The 17,058-nt window shown below is 40.1% G+C and overlaps 2 protein-coding genes across 5 annotated transcripts in view; both read right to left on the bottom strand.

The window, feature by feature from the left end:
- Positions 1 to 695, bottom strand: part of gnb4a (guanine nucleotide binding protein (G protein), beta polypeptide 4a) — a 23,105-nt gene extending 22,410 nt beyond the window's left edge. The window contains exon 1 of one of the 2 annotated variants that reach the window (XM_017720016.2): positions 493 to 695. The gene's annotated coding sequence lies outside the window, so the exon portion shown is untranslated. The remainder of the gene's footprint in view (positions 1 to 492) is intronic. The other variant, XM_017720017.2, reaches the window with a different exon arrangement.
- A 7,292-nt stretch (positions 696 to 7,987) lies between these two features.
- pex5lb (peroxisomal biogenesis factor 5-like b) overlaps positions 7,988 to 17,058 on the bottom strand; it is an 81,376-nt gene continuing 72,305 nt past the window's right edge. For all 3 annotated transcript variants that reach the window (XM_017720019.2, XM_037547682.1, XM_017720018.2), the window contains 3 exons: positions 15,029 to 15,194; positions 13,998 to 14,155; positions 7,988 to 11,054 (listed from right to left, as the gene is read on the bottom strand). In XM_017720019.2, the coding sequence (XP_017575508.1) occupies positions 10,865 to 11,054; positions 13,998 to 14,155; positions 15,029 to 15,194 (514 nt within the window). In that variant the 3' untranslated portion in view covers positions 7,988 to 10,864. The remainder of the gene's footprint in view (positions 11,055 to 13,997; positions 14,156 to 15,028; positions 15,195 to 17,058) is intronic.

Genomic DNA, 17,058 nt, shown 5'->3' on the forward strand with positions numbered 1-17,058 from the left:
GCTAATCCCAGTGCGATAATCCTACATTTGACCAACAGCGGCGACTCAGAAACGGCTAATAGTAAATAGTAAATCCCGAGAGACGGATGAAAACGCCGAAGGACGCTCGCAAACACTTCACTCACACACACAGGCAGGTTTTTAAAGTCTAGATGGTTTAACTGATGCGGTTAATCCGAGTAACTCGAGTTAAAGATTTAATACAGATGTTTTTTTTCTGTTTGCCTGCGGTGTCAGAGAGGCGGTTGCGCTAGCTCATAGCCAGCTAGCCTAAGTAGTTACGCGTTTAAACCACATGTTGCTTAATATAAAAATGGACAGTAAATCCAAATTCAGGCAGAGGAATCCTTTCGAGGAGACGCGCCTGTCGGTAAACTAATCAGAAAAGGGAGAAAAGCTGAAGGTTAACCGTGTAATTTCATCAACAACTCTCTCGCGAACTAGCTTAGCGTAGCTGCGGCTAAGCTAACCGCTAAAGGCTTAAAGGGATACCTTACTGTGACAGCACCGAAGATCCAGAGACCCCCCAAAAAACTCCGTTTAGTTTTTAGTTATCATGCTAAAATTTAAAAAGGTGAGCTTTGTCATTTTCTTCCCGGTCTTATGTGCCTAAAAACAGACTTTACAGGCGCCAAAACTGACGAGATTTCTAACCAAATTCACACACTGCGATTACCACACCCATACCGATATTGAGAGCATGGCAACAATTGAGCGGAGGGGGGGAGTCGAAAACAATTCACTGTTTTCTCCGGTGGTATGTTCATATAGTCGAGTTTAAAGTGTTAGTTTACGTATAGATGTTATGTTTGCTTCGTTTTATCTACAGTTCAGCTCACGTTTTTCCTTTATTAAAGGCTGTTTGGTGACTAAAACCCACATAGCGCTACCCACTACGAGGAATGGAATCGTCCGTCAGCTTCCTCAATTATCAAAATGACTGAACTGATGCGTTTGGAGTCACACAGCAGAAGTGTGGCACGAAAAAGAAGAAGAATAACACAGAAGAAAGATAACGCAGATGTTTTAGAGAGAAAGGGTTAGTTAATAAGTTTGACATGGCGCACAGGAGCTACCTGGGACAGTAAAAGTAAAAAAAAAAATCCTTGAACTTTACACTACAAGAGGCCTGTTTTTGAGCAAACATTGATGCTTATACTCCTATATTCTCTTTAGTATACTCCTTATACTCTTTAGTTTAATGTAAAACTCACGCTTAAATGGTCCTGTGCATGCTAATAAGATTGTTCAGGAGGATGGAGAGTGTGTTGACTCTACATAGCACCGAAAAGGGTTCTTAAGCTTGACATCATAACCATAGCAGAACCCTTTTGGGTGCTGTGTAGAGCCCTTTAAAAAAAAAGATGCTATATAGGACCATATAAAATCCATTCTCCATCAATAAGCATGCAAATGGTTCTCCGAGTGTTTGTGGTTCTAAACAGGGCCATTGCCTTTACTAAAGAACCCTTGAAACCCTTGAACCCATTTTTTTTAGTAGTAGTGCTTGAGCAGAGAATTTTCGGTGTGATTTAGTCAAGAAGCCGGGAAAACATACTACCTTCCATTCTCTCTCTTCGAACTTGTGGGGTGCCAGGGCAGAGCCGCAGAACCGTATGACAGTTACAGTAGTGTTTTATGGGGTTTGTGTGGGTTTTAAGTGGACCTCTGAGCTGGTTCCCAAAGCCACATCCCCTGGGTGGGTGCCTTACTGCCACTATTGTGACATGCTTTCAGTTTCTGTTGCAGTGAATACAGACTTTTACGGGATACATTTAGTCGCGATATATATATATATATATATATATATATATATATATATATATATATATATATATATAAAATCAAACAAATGTAACAAAAATAAAGGCCATAATAATAATAATAATAGGATGTGCTTTCTAAGAATCAGAGGTACTAGAAGCAGATAAAGCATGCCATGGGTTAAAGGAATCCAACAGCGCACAGTTCCTAAAGCTCTAAATCCCTCATACATCAAAGCATGTCCTCATTAAAGTATATTAACACAAAGAAAAAAATCTCCATCATGGGAAAAAAACAAACAAAGACACAAAATGACACCTGTCAATCTTACCTAAGGATGCTCCTCTTTGTCTTGGTCCCCAAAGTTAGCGGGTGATGAAGCTGTAGTGGCACAGTGTCCCTCCCACCAGAGTATGTTTTCCAGAGTGGATCAGAGTACTGTCACTGTGGAGGACTTAGTTAGCTGTCAGCACGTCTACGGCAGGCTACTGTTAGCCTAGGTGGAGGGGTGGAGGGCTGCCAGGGCTTAAAGGGACAGAGTCACAGTAATAGGACACTGTGTCAATGTATTTTGTCACATTCTCCCCTTACAGTGAAGCAAATATTGTGAAACGAATGCGTAAAGACCTGTTTCATCACTGCGCATCGATGGACGTGTGTTAATTGTCGGCTGTGGATGGAAGTTGGTGCTGAATGAATACGAGTATATCTTTTATAACATACATTTCTCAGTGTTTTAACAGTGCTGAGATCTAAACTTTCAGTTAGGCCTTCACAATTAGTCCATTTCCATTGGTTCAAATTCTCTCACTCCGAAATGTTTTAAGGATCAGTATCAGTATGAAGGTCTGCGCGATGAGTCCATCCGTCATTTATTTAATTGCCAGTCAAGTAGAAGTCATTCGTTTTTCAGTGTCAGAAAAAAGCAGAAGACATATTTAACAGAAAATTACACAGTTTTTAATGTGTTCGGCGTGTCACGCTTCACCTTTATTACAGCTTTCATTCTTTTCAGGAGACTCACTTTCGGCTCCTCAGAGAATCTGCAGACACGCCTCAAAAGTTCAGTCTTAGAAGCTGGTTGATCATTTTCTGAAGTAATCAAACACATTCAGTGGTGTTGAGGTCTGGACTCTGGGGTGGTCAGTCCATTGTCCAGCTTCTTTGTTCGATGTGTCCGTCTCCTTTTCTCACTGAGGCTTCTTGACAGCTACCCATCCTTTCAGGTCTTCCAGGTGGTTGTTAGGAGGCCCATTTTCTCTGTAGCTTTTAATCATTTTTTGAACTCCAGTTTTGGAAACTCCTGTTCACTTTGACTTTCTTCTTTTGTATGCAATGGGATTATTTTATGTCTAATCTTCTCAGAAATAACTCCTGAAAAATGAATAACTTTTACTTAATAGCTGTTTTAACTGGTAGTTAAGAAAATGAAGGCTGGTCTCTGACATTTGAGCAATACTGTATGTATTACCAAAACCAATTCACATTGAAATCAACACAATAGTGAATAATAACCGTAATGACATGACTGTTTCAGTTATGACCTGACATTTTTCAAGATAATTTGCAATGGTGGGATAATGAATTACATTTATGAAAACTCTACTCTCTTTCATTTAACAGAAATGTGTGGACTAGTTCAAATAAGTTCATGCAATTATATATTTTTTTGTGTATGAAAAAGTTCTGATGTAATCCACCAGTATAAACCTATATAGAGAAGAAAGAATACAGCAAATACAGTAAACATCCTGATGGGAGCTACAAATGTAAGATTGGTCCTTCTGCCTGAAAGCAGCATTTAGAAGTCTTTTTTCAATTAAAGGGATTTTTTTCCAAGATTTTGGCACATTTCAGTCTAATAGAATGTAGTCTAATATAAATACGATCATTTTGAGTGATTTGATATGAAACGGATGTGAAAAACTTACTGATTTATTGAAGTAACTTATGTACTTAAAGTGGTGGTGATGGAAAGCAGGGGTCACCATGTCTACAACAGCAATATAGCCATTTCATTTACTGATGATGATGATGATAAAATAGTGATAAATCTGAAAAAAAAAATGCATCTTCTTCAGGGACTATTTCACCTTATATGTTCCCCTTCAAAACCTTCTCAAACTATGACAACACAATGTCTCAGACATATTAATAACCATCTTATGCAATAACCTTCTTTGAGGAAGCTTTTAGAGGCGGACGTCTGGTTCCTATCACCACCAATGTGAACAATTCTGACTTGGTAATAAGGTTCTCGAACGGAGCATTTCACACCAAACCACACTGAATGACTCTGTTTACATTTTAACCAATTAATTATACACAAATTTTGGAAAATTACTAGAATTCCCCTTTAATAAATAAAGTTATGGACAAGTAGTTGAAATACCATCTTACACTATACACTCACTGGCCACTTTATTAGGTACACATTAAGAACTGCCTTAGTTCTTCGTGGCAGACTTTCAACAAGGTGTTGGAAACGTTCCTCAGAGATTTGGTTGGTTATTTGAGTTCCTGTTGCCTTTCTATCATCTGGAACCAGTCTGCCCGTTCTCCTCTGACCTCTCACATCAACAAGGCATTTTCGTCCACACAACTGACCGCTCACTGGATATTTTCTCTTTTTCGGACCGTTCTCTGTGAACCCTAGAGATGGTTGTGCATGAAAGTCCCAATAGATCAGCAGTTTCTGAAATACTCAGACCAGCCAGTCTGGCACCAACAACCACGCCACGTTCAGAGTCCCTTAAATCCCCTTTCTTCCCCGTTCTGATGCTCGGTCTGCACTTCAGCAAGTTGTCTTGACCACCTCTACATGCCTAAATGCGTTGAGTTATGGCCATGTGATTGGCTGATTAGCTATTTGTGTTAATAGAACACAATAAAGTGCCTAATAAAGTGGCTGGTGAGTGTATATGACGCTATATTGGGCCTGAATCCAACACTGGGTGGCAAAATCCACAGAAGGCACAGTAAGGACTGAAGAGAATCCAGTTACATAAGACGTATCCTGAGTTCCTGTGTATCTGAGGCTGGTAATGATAAATCATGAAACATGACCCACCAAGACACCTACTTCACATCCTCCCTGTTCCCTAAAACCGTCCAAAAATCCATACGCTAATTTAAGCCCTTCTCCTCTTCAACCATACAGCTTTTATTTCAGAGGTGCAACCATCTTCTGTTTCATCTGAGGTCAAAGAGAGGAAGAAAGGAGCGCATGCCCTTGGATAGCCCAGGCTTAAAACCAGTACTGGTGTCCAGAAAAGGGACACAATGTTAAATGTTGGGATTTCATATTCTTTTCAAACAACCTTTGGTTTGCCTTCAACATGTGGCACAAACTAGTACATGTGTTTAGTTAAAGTGATAGAAAATTGGCACAAACTGAAGGTTTAATATGTTCTGTTTGACAATAATCAAATGAACGCAGTCCTCTTAGGTCAGATGTATTTATCAGCCAAGGCATGATTGGCGTCTGAAGTTTGCTTCTGTAGTTTTGCACTGGAGGCTAATGTAGCTAATATGAATGTAATACATTTTCACGTCTGATACAATTTTTGTTTCTGGGCTACAGATTTGATTCAATTTTCTTTATTTTATATGTTTTCCTTTCTATATTGAGTGATGCAACTGTGTAAGCATTTGCCCTATCATCCATGATTCCTTGGTGATGCCACAGCCATACGTAAGTCCCAAAGTTTGTAATTATCCTCTCTCTTTCTCTGGGTGGGTAGAATGGTCCGCCTTCTCCTCCCATCACTCATTGGCTCTGTTTACATGCAGAGTTTTGTCAATCCGATTGAGTGCATTCTGATTATAGATTATGACTGAAGTGTTTAAATGCTCCCCGCGACCCTGACGGAGAAGCGGCTTAGAAAATGGGTGGATGGATGGATGGATGTTTAAATGCTGTCTCCACTATATGCATTACAAGTAATCAGTAGTTGTGTAGATGTTACCATGACAACAAGCATCACGTGAGTCCAGTCAGAGTGAGATGAGCAGCAGTGAGCAGTGCTTGTGTTTTTAATTACTTTAAAATGATGTCAGGCTCAGGAAAACGTCCTTCACGTGAACTTATTAAAGAAGGTTGAGAGGAAGACGTCGTGTTCTGAGACACATATGTTGGATGCCTGTCCCACCGCCGTCTTTCGTCTCCTCTGCAGACCAGTTTCTATGACGCGAATGCACATGTGCAGAACGTACTTAAACTTTCCGATTGGGAATGTAATCAGATACGGTCGTTTATTTACTGGATTATCCACCTCATTCAGTTAGTTCAGTTCATGTACATATTCTATTCCAATTGAGCTATTAGTCAGATTATATACAGTTTAAATGTAAACATGCCTAGTATTATGCTAGGATACCTAGGTGTCTGTTAGCTGATTTATCAGAATTAACAGTTAGAATTCTCCTCCAAGCATGATGAGCTGTTCAATAGTGTTGCTGTATTGAAGTCCAGTCTCAAGATCATGAATGGAGGGTCTCAGTCTCCTCATCTTTTGGACTTGGTCTTGTCTCATTATTGGGGTAAGGTGGAATCGAGTCTTGTTCTTGAGACCCGCTGAGTGCAATGCCTCTGAATATCAAGATAAAATAATAATAAATGTTACTATTAATATGTTTTAATTTAATAACAAAATTGATGTATGTTGTGTGCTTTAAATGACTTTAGGTGGTGATTCTGAATAAGTTAGGAATAGAACAGAGATGAGGTTTGTAAAGAGGTTCTGTTCCTGATGATGCCACAGCCATACGTAACCAGGAGTCCCAAGGAGTTTAACTGTCCTCTCGCTCACCATCCCAGCTTGGTAGGACTGGCCTCAGCTAAACTGGGAAGAAAACTGGGGAAAAAATACAGCCATTTTATTTACTATCCAAAACCACAAATGAAACTACATGTCTTCTGAGCTTTTTTATGGCCACTGATGATGGTAAAATAGGGTTAAATCTGAAAAAATCTGCTGCCTGTGTAGAATATTTTGCATCACAACACCCTACAGGCACCTCTCCATCATGAATGGGTTTTTTAAAAATCTTAATAATATCATAAAACAGAGTCTCAGGCATCAGGCGGCATGAATGTTTCATGCAACAACTTCCTTTGAGAGTTCTTCTAGAGCTGGACGTCTGGTTCCTGTCACCACCATTGTGAACAATTCTGAATCAGCAAGTTTCTCTACAACTCATGGGTTGCACCATGGGTCTGAAAGGATGTGTAGCTGTCAAGAAGCCTCACTGAGAAAAGGAAGCAGACACAGAAGAACATTTGCCCTAGAACACCAGCATCTGGGATGAAGTACAGCAAGGGTTTATGAGCTAAGAAAGTGCTAAACCAACTTCTAAGACTGAACTTTTGAGGTGTGTCTGCGGATTTCTTTGAAAATCTGAAAGTGAGTCTCCTGAAAAGAGTAGAAGCTGCAATAAAGGCAAAAGGTGGACACAATAAATACAGAAACATCTGATATTATATTTAGTTGTTGAGCCGTTTGTGTAATTTTCTATTAAATATTAAATCTGCTTGTACTTAATGGTCATTTTGACTGGACATGAAGTAAAAGAAGGGTCTCTGACTTTTGCACAGTACTGTAGTTGCCTGCAGGGTTGTGTCCTTATTGTATGGCTTCATTGAAATCAGTGGAATTCCTCTGTGCACATAATATAAAGCAAGAAAAAAAACACAGAAGAGCCGTTTGTGTAATAACTCCTTCTAAAATAACATTTTAATATTGGTTATAAATGCATTATGATACCTCTTCACATCAGTAAAATTGGATAACTTATTTACAAAGCAAAGTCCCAGAGGTTATTTGAGACATTCAGTGGAATAAACATGCGTACAGTACAGGGAACGTATAGCATAATGATTCATTGTATGGATCCTACCGTAACCTAGCAGGCCAACTTTTATTAAATATAGTGGTTTATAGAAGTTACAGTGTGTAGTGTGCATTACAGCGTGTCATTAATGCCCGCATACAGTGGCAAAATGGCATGAAATATGTTTTTTTATAGGCTAATAGTCAGTGGAAAGCATACAGTGCATTTAGATATTCATTTCTATGACTATGGTTTGGATTAAATAGAGAAAAAGTGCATCTTTAGCATTTACATACGTTACATGCATATGGAAGTAAAGGGCTATTGTGCATGCAGGGTCGAGTTCATCATGTTCATCATATCAAATCATCTCTCGGATTCTCTACATTCATTTAGATTTTAAAAAATAAACAAACAACTGAACAAAAAAGCTTTTTTTTTTTTTTTTGGTTAAAAAGATTGACATTTTTGTTCTCCAGCACAGTGCTTTGCATTTCAAACCCCGTCTATTGCCTTTAGCGTCTGGTGCGTGATAAAGACATGATATAATATATAAGGAAAGAGAGAAGGTTCTAGGTGTAATATTAAAAAATAAAGTTATGGCTTGCATAGTCGTCTCTTAAATGAGCTATCTAGTCTAGTACGTGCTGGTAAAGGCCTTCACTGTTCGCACCCGCATTACTTTATCAAATCAACACCTTCTTTAAATATTAATATCCAGTCTCATAGGAAGCAAACATGCCCCAAAGAAAAACAGCCTTCAAGCAGCCCTAAGATACTCCACGAATTGACCTTTGGCCTTGTAAAGTCCAGGCTTCATCCCCAATATGGTAGCCCGAATGTATTTGCGTGTCTGTGTCGGTGTTCAGTATCTGCTTCTCTTTTTGTGCCACTGCTCTTCCCCACATTCACCCACTTTCAACATGAGGTGTTTTTTTCCTCCCGTGACCTTTCATGCGAGGCCCTTTGAAGTGGCCACCCGCCGAAGCCTGATCTAGAGTGCCCCGGAGCACGCTGCAGTTAAAGGGGTGCACTGGAACACAGATGGCTCGGGGGAACACATCCTGCTGGCACACCTGGGCACATATCACCTCTGAGAGGGTGCCGCGTCCCCGAGTGAAGCGCAGTTAATGTCATTCATCACACCACGCGCAGGTTAGCAGAGATTCACTGACTGTGGTGGTAGAGTTTGTTCTTGGTGTGGCAACAGTGCCATCGTGTGCCTGAAAAGGGAACTGCGGCACTCTCTAAAACTGGCTAAAAGGGAATTTCACAGATTTTTCAATGTCCACTTGTCATTCGGGAGACGTTTGATGTGAAATGGTCATCGTAGAGAAAGACTCGGCTTTCTTTACCAGTGGTGGTGATAGGAACCAGGGGGCGCCATGACTGCAACACAAATATTGCCACATAGCTATATTTACCATCTGAAACCTACACGTCTTCTGAATTTTTATAACGCAGAGGAACCGTAGAACAGTTGGGCCAGTTATTTTAGGCCAAAACACTGTCTCACAGTAAAACAATGTTCCAGGCATCATATTTATGACCGTTTAGTGTAAGAAACCCTCTGTGATATCGCTTTTGGGTCATTCTCCATTTGGAGTGGATACATTTTTTAAAAATCAATTTCTTTCATCCCAAAACTAAATAATCTTAATATTTCCATGAATAATATATGATATATGATAATATCCTATTATCAAATATGCAAAAAAGAGCTTAATTCCAGACAGATTTCATATAACACCAGTGACGGTGACTCCAGTGTCATTCTGCTTATAACTGAGGATTTTGTAACTCGGCTGACTCATTGGTGGTTCAGGTGACCACCACTATTTTACTATTTAAAACCGGTAATAAAAATGATATTTTGACATTATTTTGACAAAATGTTCATTATCCAGCCGTTACAGCACACTGACACTGGTGACACATAGAAGTTATGAGCTGCCTGATATATTAATTAAAAAATGCTTCCTATCTGATGAGCCTCAAGCCAAAGAAGCAGTTTAATAGAGCTGAAAATACTGTGTTAAAATGCAATATAAGAATCCTGATAGCAGCAGTGACCAAAATCTCTGTGAACAATGAATTTGTTTTAACAAAATACACATTTTTAAAATGTAGTATAACACTAGTCATACAAAAAGTAAACCTGAATCTGTTTTATACATATTCCTGACTTAAACCTCTTAAAAATATTGTTTTATATTAAAAATGCTTTCTCAAATGTTGAAAATGTTTTTGTGTTGAGCTTTTTTACAGATGCCGAACGACTTTGAAACAAGATTTAAAAAGAAAAATCAAGAGAAATCTTGAGGGGAAAGTAATATTTAATCTTAGATCAACTGTGTAACTATACATACTGACTTTTGGAGCGGTGTCTAATATTTTAAGAGTCTTTTTAAGCCCTGCAACCTTTGTGACATGATTTCCCACTCCAAATAGAGAGTGACCCTTCTAGAGGCGGACGTCTGGTTCCTATCACCACCACTGTGAACATATCGGTAAGTTTCTCCATAACGGAGCATTTCACATTAAACCTTGAATTATGCAATTTTGCAAAATTGGTGGAATTCCCCTTCAATTAACAATACGCTTCACTTTCTGTATTAGTTGATAAGAAATTGAATGAATTGCCTGAACTGAATTTTATTGAAGGTTTAATATATTTTATATGTTTTTTTTTTATTATTATTCTTCAAGTAATTCATGTGTGCGGTAATCGACCGTAAGCTACAGGCGCAGCAAAAACAGATCAGGCTAAAAAAACTAGAGTATCCCTTTAAAGAACACACTGATCATGTTGAATATGACACAAAGTGAGTTGTCCTTAAAAGGACGTGCAATCCTGTTACAAAAACAAAGTGTGTAGTGGACGAACGTGAGGTCAGTAAGTGCTGATCTCTGTATTTCCTCCATGCTGCATCAATTTGGTTCATATTCAAGTATACAAAGAGTGTTCGATTTACAAATTATGATGCAATAAGAAACACTAGAATCAAAATTACAGAATATAATCTTATCTGAAATGTGCTTCTGTTCTCTCTTTTTTCTCTCTCTTTCGCTCTGCATATATAGAGTACATGCCCTCCTGTGTGCAAACTGCAAATCCATAACAAAGTCTCTCTATTATACCACAGTTACAATAGAAGTAACTTTATCTGCGCTATTCATCACACCAAAGCACCCGGTGGATAACATGGCCATTACTAATTCAGCATTGTTTTGCGATTTGGTGGGCTTTTTTGGGGGGGCAATCGGGTTACATGTCCATGTTGAAGGCCCTCAAGAGCAGGTCCAGGTCCCCGACACTGGCAGCCTGGAAAAGCTCAGGCAGGTCCATGAGCGACAGGGCGATGCGCAGGGCGGCCCAGATGCTGCTGGACATCACCTGGTGACTCCTGTTCTTCCTCTGCTGGTTCAGAGCTGTAAGGAAGTTGCTGACCGCCTCCCTGGAAGGAGAAGATGGTAAGAAAAGAAGTACGTCTGATATTTTCTATGTGCTACAATTCAAGCCAGGTACTATACACCAGCACACGGGTCGGGTCCATAGACATGGATTAGGCCTCGCCTTGGACTAAATACTAATGCCGGTGGTGAGTCGCTATTAAAGTTAACTTAAATTGGAAATAATAACTTTCCCACTGTGACATATTTCTGAGCGAAACGTGGCATCAGGGATTGCTAAATATTATTTTGCCCCACCTGCTGGTGCCCTGTGATGCCATAAAAACACATTTTAGAATTGGGTCTAGCTGCTACTTTTTGATGGAAGATGATAGGAAAAGATTAATTTTGCCTCTTGAATGATACAATATAATGAATCATGCTTGATATGACCAGGAACACAAACTAACAAGGTGAAAAAGTCCTTTTTAGACTTAGGATATGCATGGCCTCACTCTGCAGTGCCCCCTAGTGGCTGTTCCTCCAGTGGAATCAAGATAGACTCTGAAATATCTCACAAATACAAGCAAATAAAGTGTTTCCCTGTAACTCTGATATAGATTAGCTAGAACACTGTTGTATGTGTATGTTTCCTTGTATGTGAAATGTTGTCACTCTGCATTGAACTGCTGGTGAGCAATAAGGGCTGAAACTGGAGTGGTGAGAACCTTGTGCTGTGTCTAGTCTCCACAAATATGGATGTGCTGAGGTAAAATGAACCCCACAGTTTCCTTCACATTAAGCTGTTTTGTACAACTGACACAATAAAAAACACTATGAAACTTTTATTAAAGTTGACTTTCCTGCTAACCTTTGAACACGAGAGCTCCAAAACGAGCAAATGTTGCTTTTCATGGCTACTGTGAAAAAGGGTTAATCTGCATGTGGGAAACCAGCCCATAATGATCCATTTGTCACGTAGTGGTTTTAAAAACAGGGCAAATGTGTTGTGGTTGTACACTGTTGCCAAGTGAAATCATCTTCAGTGTAGACTCCACAGCTAATATGAGTTATTACAGTACTTAGAAACTTGTGCGTTTAAGGTGGTAGTAACTTCAGGCTCCTGCAGATGTCATTGCACAAGGATGATCGGGCAGACCAGACCAAAATCGGCGTGGGAGGTGAAGTTTACTCTAACCGGTGTCCCTTGGGCCACAGACCTCAAGCTACACTCTGCAGGGTGGATGTGATTGCAGGTTCAGACATCCTCTGAACTCCATACCGGGAGTACCGAAGTACCGGGTCCAGGTTGCTCCAGCTAGGCGGGCTTCCTGCTAAGCCGCTTCCAGGGAGGTCCTGCTCAAGCTCAGCCGGGCTTGTTCCTCCAAAAGCTCCTCAATCATCCACTCCCTGCTCTGTAGTTCAGCTATGACCGAGCTCAACTTGGCCTAGGTGTTGCCCTCACTGCTGCTTTCCATGATAAAAAGGTGAACTAGCCAAATAAAACAGTTTGATAAAACAAATAAAAGCAGTTCACTGAAGTGAACCGTGATGTTAATAAACACAATGGTAATTCTAATTATACCCGAAGCATCTAAAGCCATATTCTGCAGGCATAAGTGGCCCAAATCTGATTTTCTCACCAAATCTGATTTTCTCACCAAATCTGATTTTTTTTAAGGCAATGTTTTTTAAGGCAACTTCCACCAATCAGAGGGTTGTCTCATCTTCGCCAGCACCACAGGAGCTGTCATGAAGCTTCAGTGACTGACAGCTGGGAACATCACCCAGAATGTGTTCAAGCTTGCCGTGAAAAAGGGCCACGGTGACTTCTTAGCTTCTTCCTTGGATTCATTAAACTTTGCTTTCAGACTTTTTCCTGACGCTGCAGCCTTGTTCTACTACGGTCACGTTTGGCCATTTCCTTCAAACCCTCTTTGAACATGAAGGGGTTTGGATGCATCTCTTCTATTTTTTTGGTAAAGAAACATCAGCCTAAATGTTTATGAGTCTTAGCAGCGCAAAATAATGATGAACACTGAGTTGGATTGACGTAAAAGTCGCATGAATTCCTGTTCAAACTGAGTCGCATTGCCACAGATCGGAATACGGATCGGATTTCAGTACCACATATGAAAGTGTCTCATATCAGAAATGAAAATATCAGATTGGGGGCAGTCGTGGGCTGGAAGTTAGGGAACCAGCTGGTTTGATCCCCAGAGCTGACAGTACATGACTGAGGTGTCGTTGAGCAAAACACCTAACCCCCAACTGCTCCCCGGGCGCTGCGGATTGGGCTGCCCACTGCTCCGGGCAAGTGTGCTCACTGCCTCCTTGTGTGTGTGTGCTCACTAGAGTGTCGGTGGTGTTTCACTTCACGGATGGGTTAAAGGCAGAGGTGAAATTGACCTGTTGTGGGACTAATAAGGGTCTCTTAATCTTAAATGTGTTATCTGCTGTTCACACTGACACACAGACACACATCTAGGTCCAATACGAAGGGAACAATTGGATTTGGGCCTCTTTTACCTGCTGTGTAAATGTAGCCAATGTGACTCACAAAAGTATTTGAATGAGAGCTGCAATTGTGGCTTTATCATATAGTGTGTAAGCAGCTGAACTTCAGCCTATTAGCCTTCTGGTCATATTTTGAACGACAGTAATGAACATACTTACAATTATTCGTTGAGCACTTGTCTGGAAATACCAATAAGTATTCAGATCCAAATGTATGTATATTACAGTTTTCCTATAAAATTACTATTTTGGAAGGTTTGGTTCTAACAGTTTATTTTGCTTGTTTGAAAAAAACAGTGCTTGACAAAAACCTAATCTAACACATGATATCATTTCTTATATTTCAGTCTCCCTGAAGCTCCTGAAGAGCTATTTAAGCCGGATCAGGAGTATTAGCTAAGGTTTGGAACACACCTGCAGGGTGATATCTCCACAGATGGAGGCCCATGCTGTTCCCTACAGTCCAACCACTGTCTGAGTCAGTGTGTTACCTGTGTGCACCCAGGTTGATGCAGCTGATCCCCAGGTTGTATCTGGAGCGGATGAAGCCAGGCTGTAGCTCCAGAGCTCTGGTGTAGGCCTCCACAGCCTCCTCGCTGCGGTCACCGTTAGCCAGAGTAGCACCCAGCCGGTTCCACAGCAGGTAATCCTGATAGACACAACAGCTGGATTAGGACAAGCCAGGGAATAAAATAACACTAAAGTATAACTAATGGATTGGTACTTAAGCTGTTGATTTCCAAATACTACACAGCCTGCCAAACGTATGGGGGCACCAAGCTTAAAATTATTTTAAATCAAAGAGTTTTCTTTATCACTTTGCAGTATATTAAAGACCAACTCTACATATTTTTTCAACCTTTCTGCATAATTAAGTTGTTAAGACACTAATAAAGTCATTCAGACATGGACTGGTGTGAAATGCTCTGTTCTAGTGAAACTTACTCACGTCGGAATTGTTCACAGTGGTGGTGATAGGAAGCAGATGTCTACCTCTAAAAGCTCCCTCTCAGAAAATTATTGCAAGAAGTGTTTATGAATACACTGTCTGATGCCTCAAACATTGTTTGATGATACCTTTGGCCTAAATGTGCTTCTGCAAAATATTCATAGAGGTACATGCAACATTATAAGGCAAAATAGCATTAAAAGAATTTATCACTATTTTATGATCATCAACATCCCATATGTAAGATCAAAAGACAAGGGTAGGTTCACTGGTCAGTAAATAAAACGGCTATACTTGGTTCCTATCACCACCCGACTTAGTAAGTTTCTCTACAATGAACCATTTCACAACGAAACAACCTTTAATGACTTTATTTACATCTCAAACCTTAAAGTATATAGAAATTCTAAAAAAAAAGAAGGTGAAATTCCCTCAATATATTGAACACACAGCTGAATAAAAGTAAACATTCCTTGAAACAAGACAATGTGTCCCCAAACTTTTGATGGGCTGTCTATTCCGCCCTGCTGCCAAGGTGAGTAGGACAGATACAGAAGCTCAGGCTCTGCTCACCTCTGGCCGTACAGACAGCGCAGCGTTGAAGGCGTCCACAGCCTTATCAAACTCAGAGCTGAGGTTGAAGAGAACGCCCAGTCCGGTCTGCAGGTCAGGGTCTACACTGCCCGGGTTCTGCTGGACAGCTTCCTGATAAAGTTCCAACACCTCCACCAGCTGAGAGCTACACAAACAACACACAACACACGTTTGTTTTATACAATATCAGAATGTAGGTTCATACCTAAAGTCCCATTTCCCCATTAAATTAAATCATGTGTGCTACTGATGGAATTCAACAAATCCATGTGATGTCAGAAGGTGTCTAGAAGAAATCTGGGCACAGACTTTGTTCTTCTCACTTGCTCACAGTTCCTTTCACTGAAACTAAGGGGCCGAGCCCGACTCCTGAAAAACAACCCCACACCATAATCCCCCCTCCACCAAACTTTACACTTGGCACAATGCAGTCAGACAAGTACTGTGTAATATTAATGTGTTACATATCGTCGCTGCCTAAAGAAAACCATGCATTTCCATTTTTATTTTTTCTGTACTTTTCTACATGATTTTTTGTAAGACAGCTGCTCTTTACATTGTGTGACAATTTCGTGATGACTGGACTAATAGAAATGCTCCACAATTGCTTGGAAGAAAATCTCCTAATATTTCTTTTCCTCTTCTCATATATATATATATATATATATGTATATATATATATATATATACATATGTATCTCTGGGTTATAATAATATGTCCCGTGTGAATTATATATACATATGTACGTGTCTATAATTAATAATAATATGTCCCACATGTATATGCCTAAGTCTGTACATAAACCTAACACTAATCTTGGCGCCAGAAACCAAAAAGAAATGGAACTTCTGAAAAGCGCTTGAGTAAAAAGTCATGATCATTTAGTTGGTCCTGTTTTCCCTACAAAGTCAGTTTTGTCCTGAAAATGTACTGAAACAATCACACATATCTGAGTTTGTGCTGCTGGTTGATGTGGATTGGTTGACAGAAGCTGACAGTGTGGAGGCTGTTTGAGAGACGTTACAGAAGCTCTGGCTCGTTCATCTTCAGCACTGACAGCGTGTCTATCACATGATTCTGTCAAACAGTTATTTCAGGCATGAAGCCTGACAGCCGTCTGCTGAGACTCTGGAAATAAAAGAACTGCAGAAGGTTTTAAAACGACACTCTAGTCTATCTGTCCGTTCAGCTGCACAGAGCGGTGAACCCACAGCTGAACCTGACTGCTAAGCTGGGTGAATGCACTAAATATATCTTCACTGTCAGATCAAAACTCAATTTGTTTTTTATTTTTAGACGCCACTTGAAAGCACAATCTGTCCTTTACACTGTGTGAAATTTCACCATGAACTGGCCGAAAGGAACGTTCCAGAAATATCTGCAATAAAATCTTACATTCATGTTACGCTTTAAGCAACGTTTTTGTTGATTTTCGAAGTGAAAATAAGTGAACACGTCCTCTACAGAGAACACACTACAGAGAACACACTACAGAGAACACACTACAGAAACACACTACAGAGAACACACTACAGAGAACACACTACAGAGAACACACTACAGAGAACACACTACAGAAACACACTACAGAGAACACACTACAGAAACACACTACAGAGAACACACTACAGAGAACACACTACAGAAACACACTACAGAGAACACACTACAGAAACACACTACAGAGAACACACTACAGAAACACACTACAGAGAACACACTACAGAGAACACACTACAGAAACACACTACAGAGAACACACTACAGAAACACTACAGAGAACACACTACAGAGAACACACTACAGAAACACACTACAGAGAACACACTACAGAGAACACACTACAGAAACACACTACAGAGAACACACTACAGAGAACACACTACAGAAACACACTACAGAGAACACACTACAGAGAACACATTACAGAGAACACACTACAGAAACACACTACAGAGAACACACTACAGAGAACACACTACAGAGAACACACTACAGAAACACACTA

This window comes from Pygocentrus nattereri, chromosome 19 (genome assembly GCF_015220715.1).
Source record: "Pygocentrus nattereri isolate fPygNat1 chromosome 19, fPygNat1.pri, whole genome shotgun sequence".
NCBI lineage: Eukaryota > Metazoa > Chordata > Actinopteri > Characiformes > Serrasalmidae > Pygocentrus > Pygocentrus nattereri.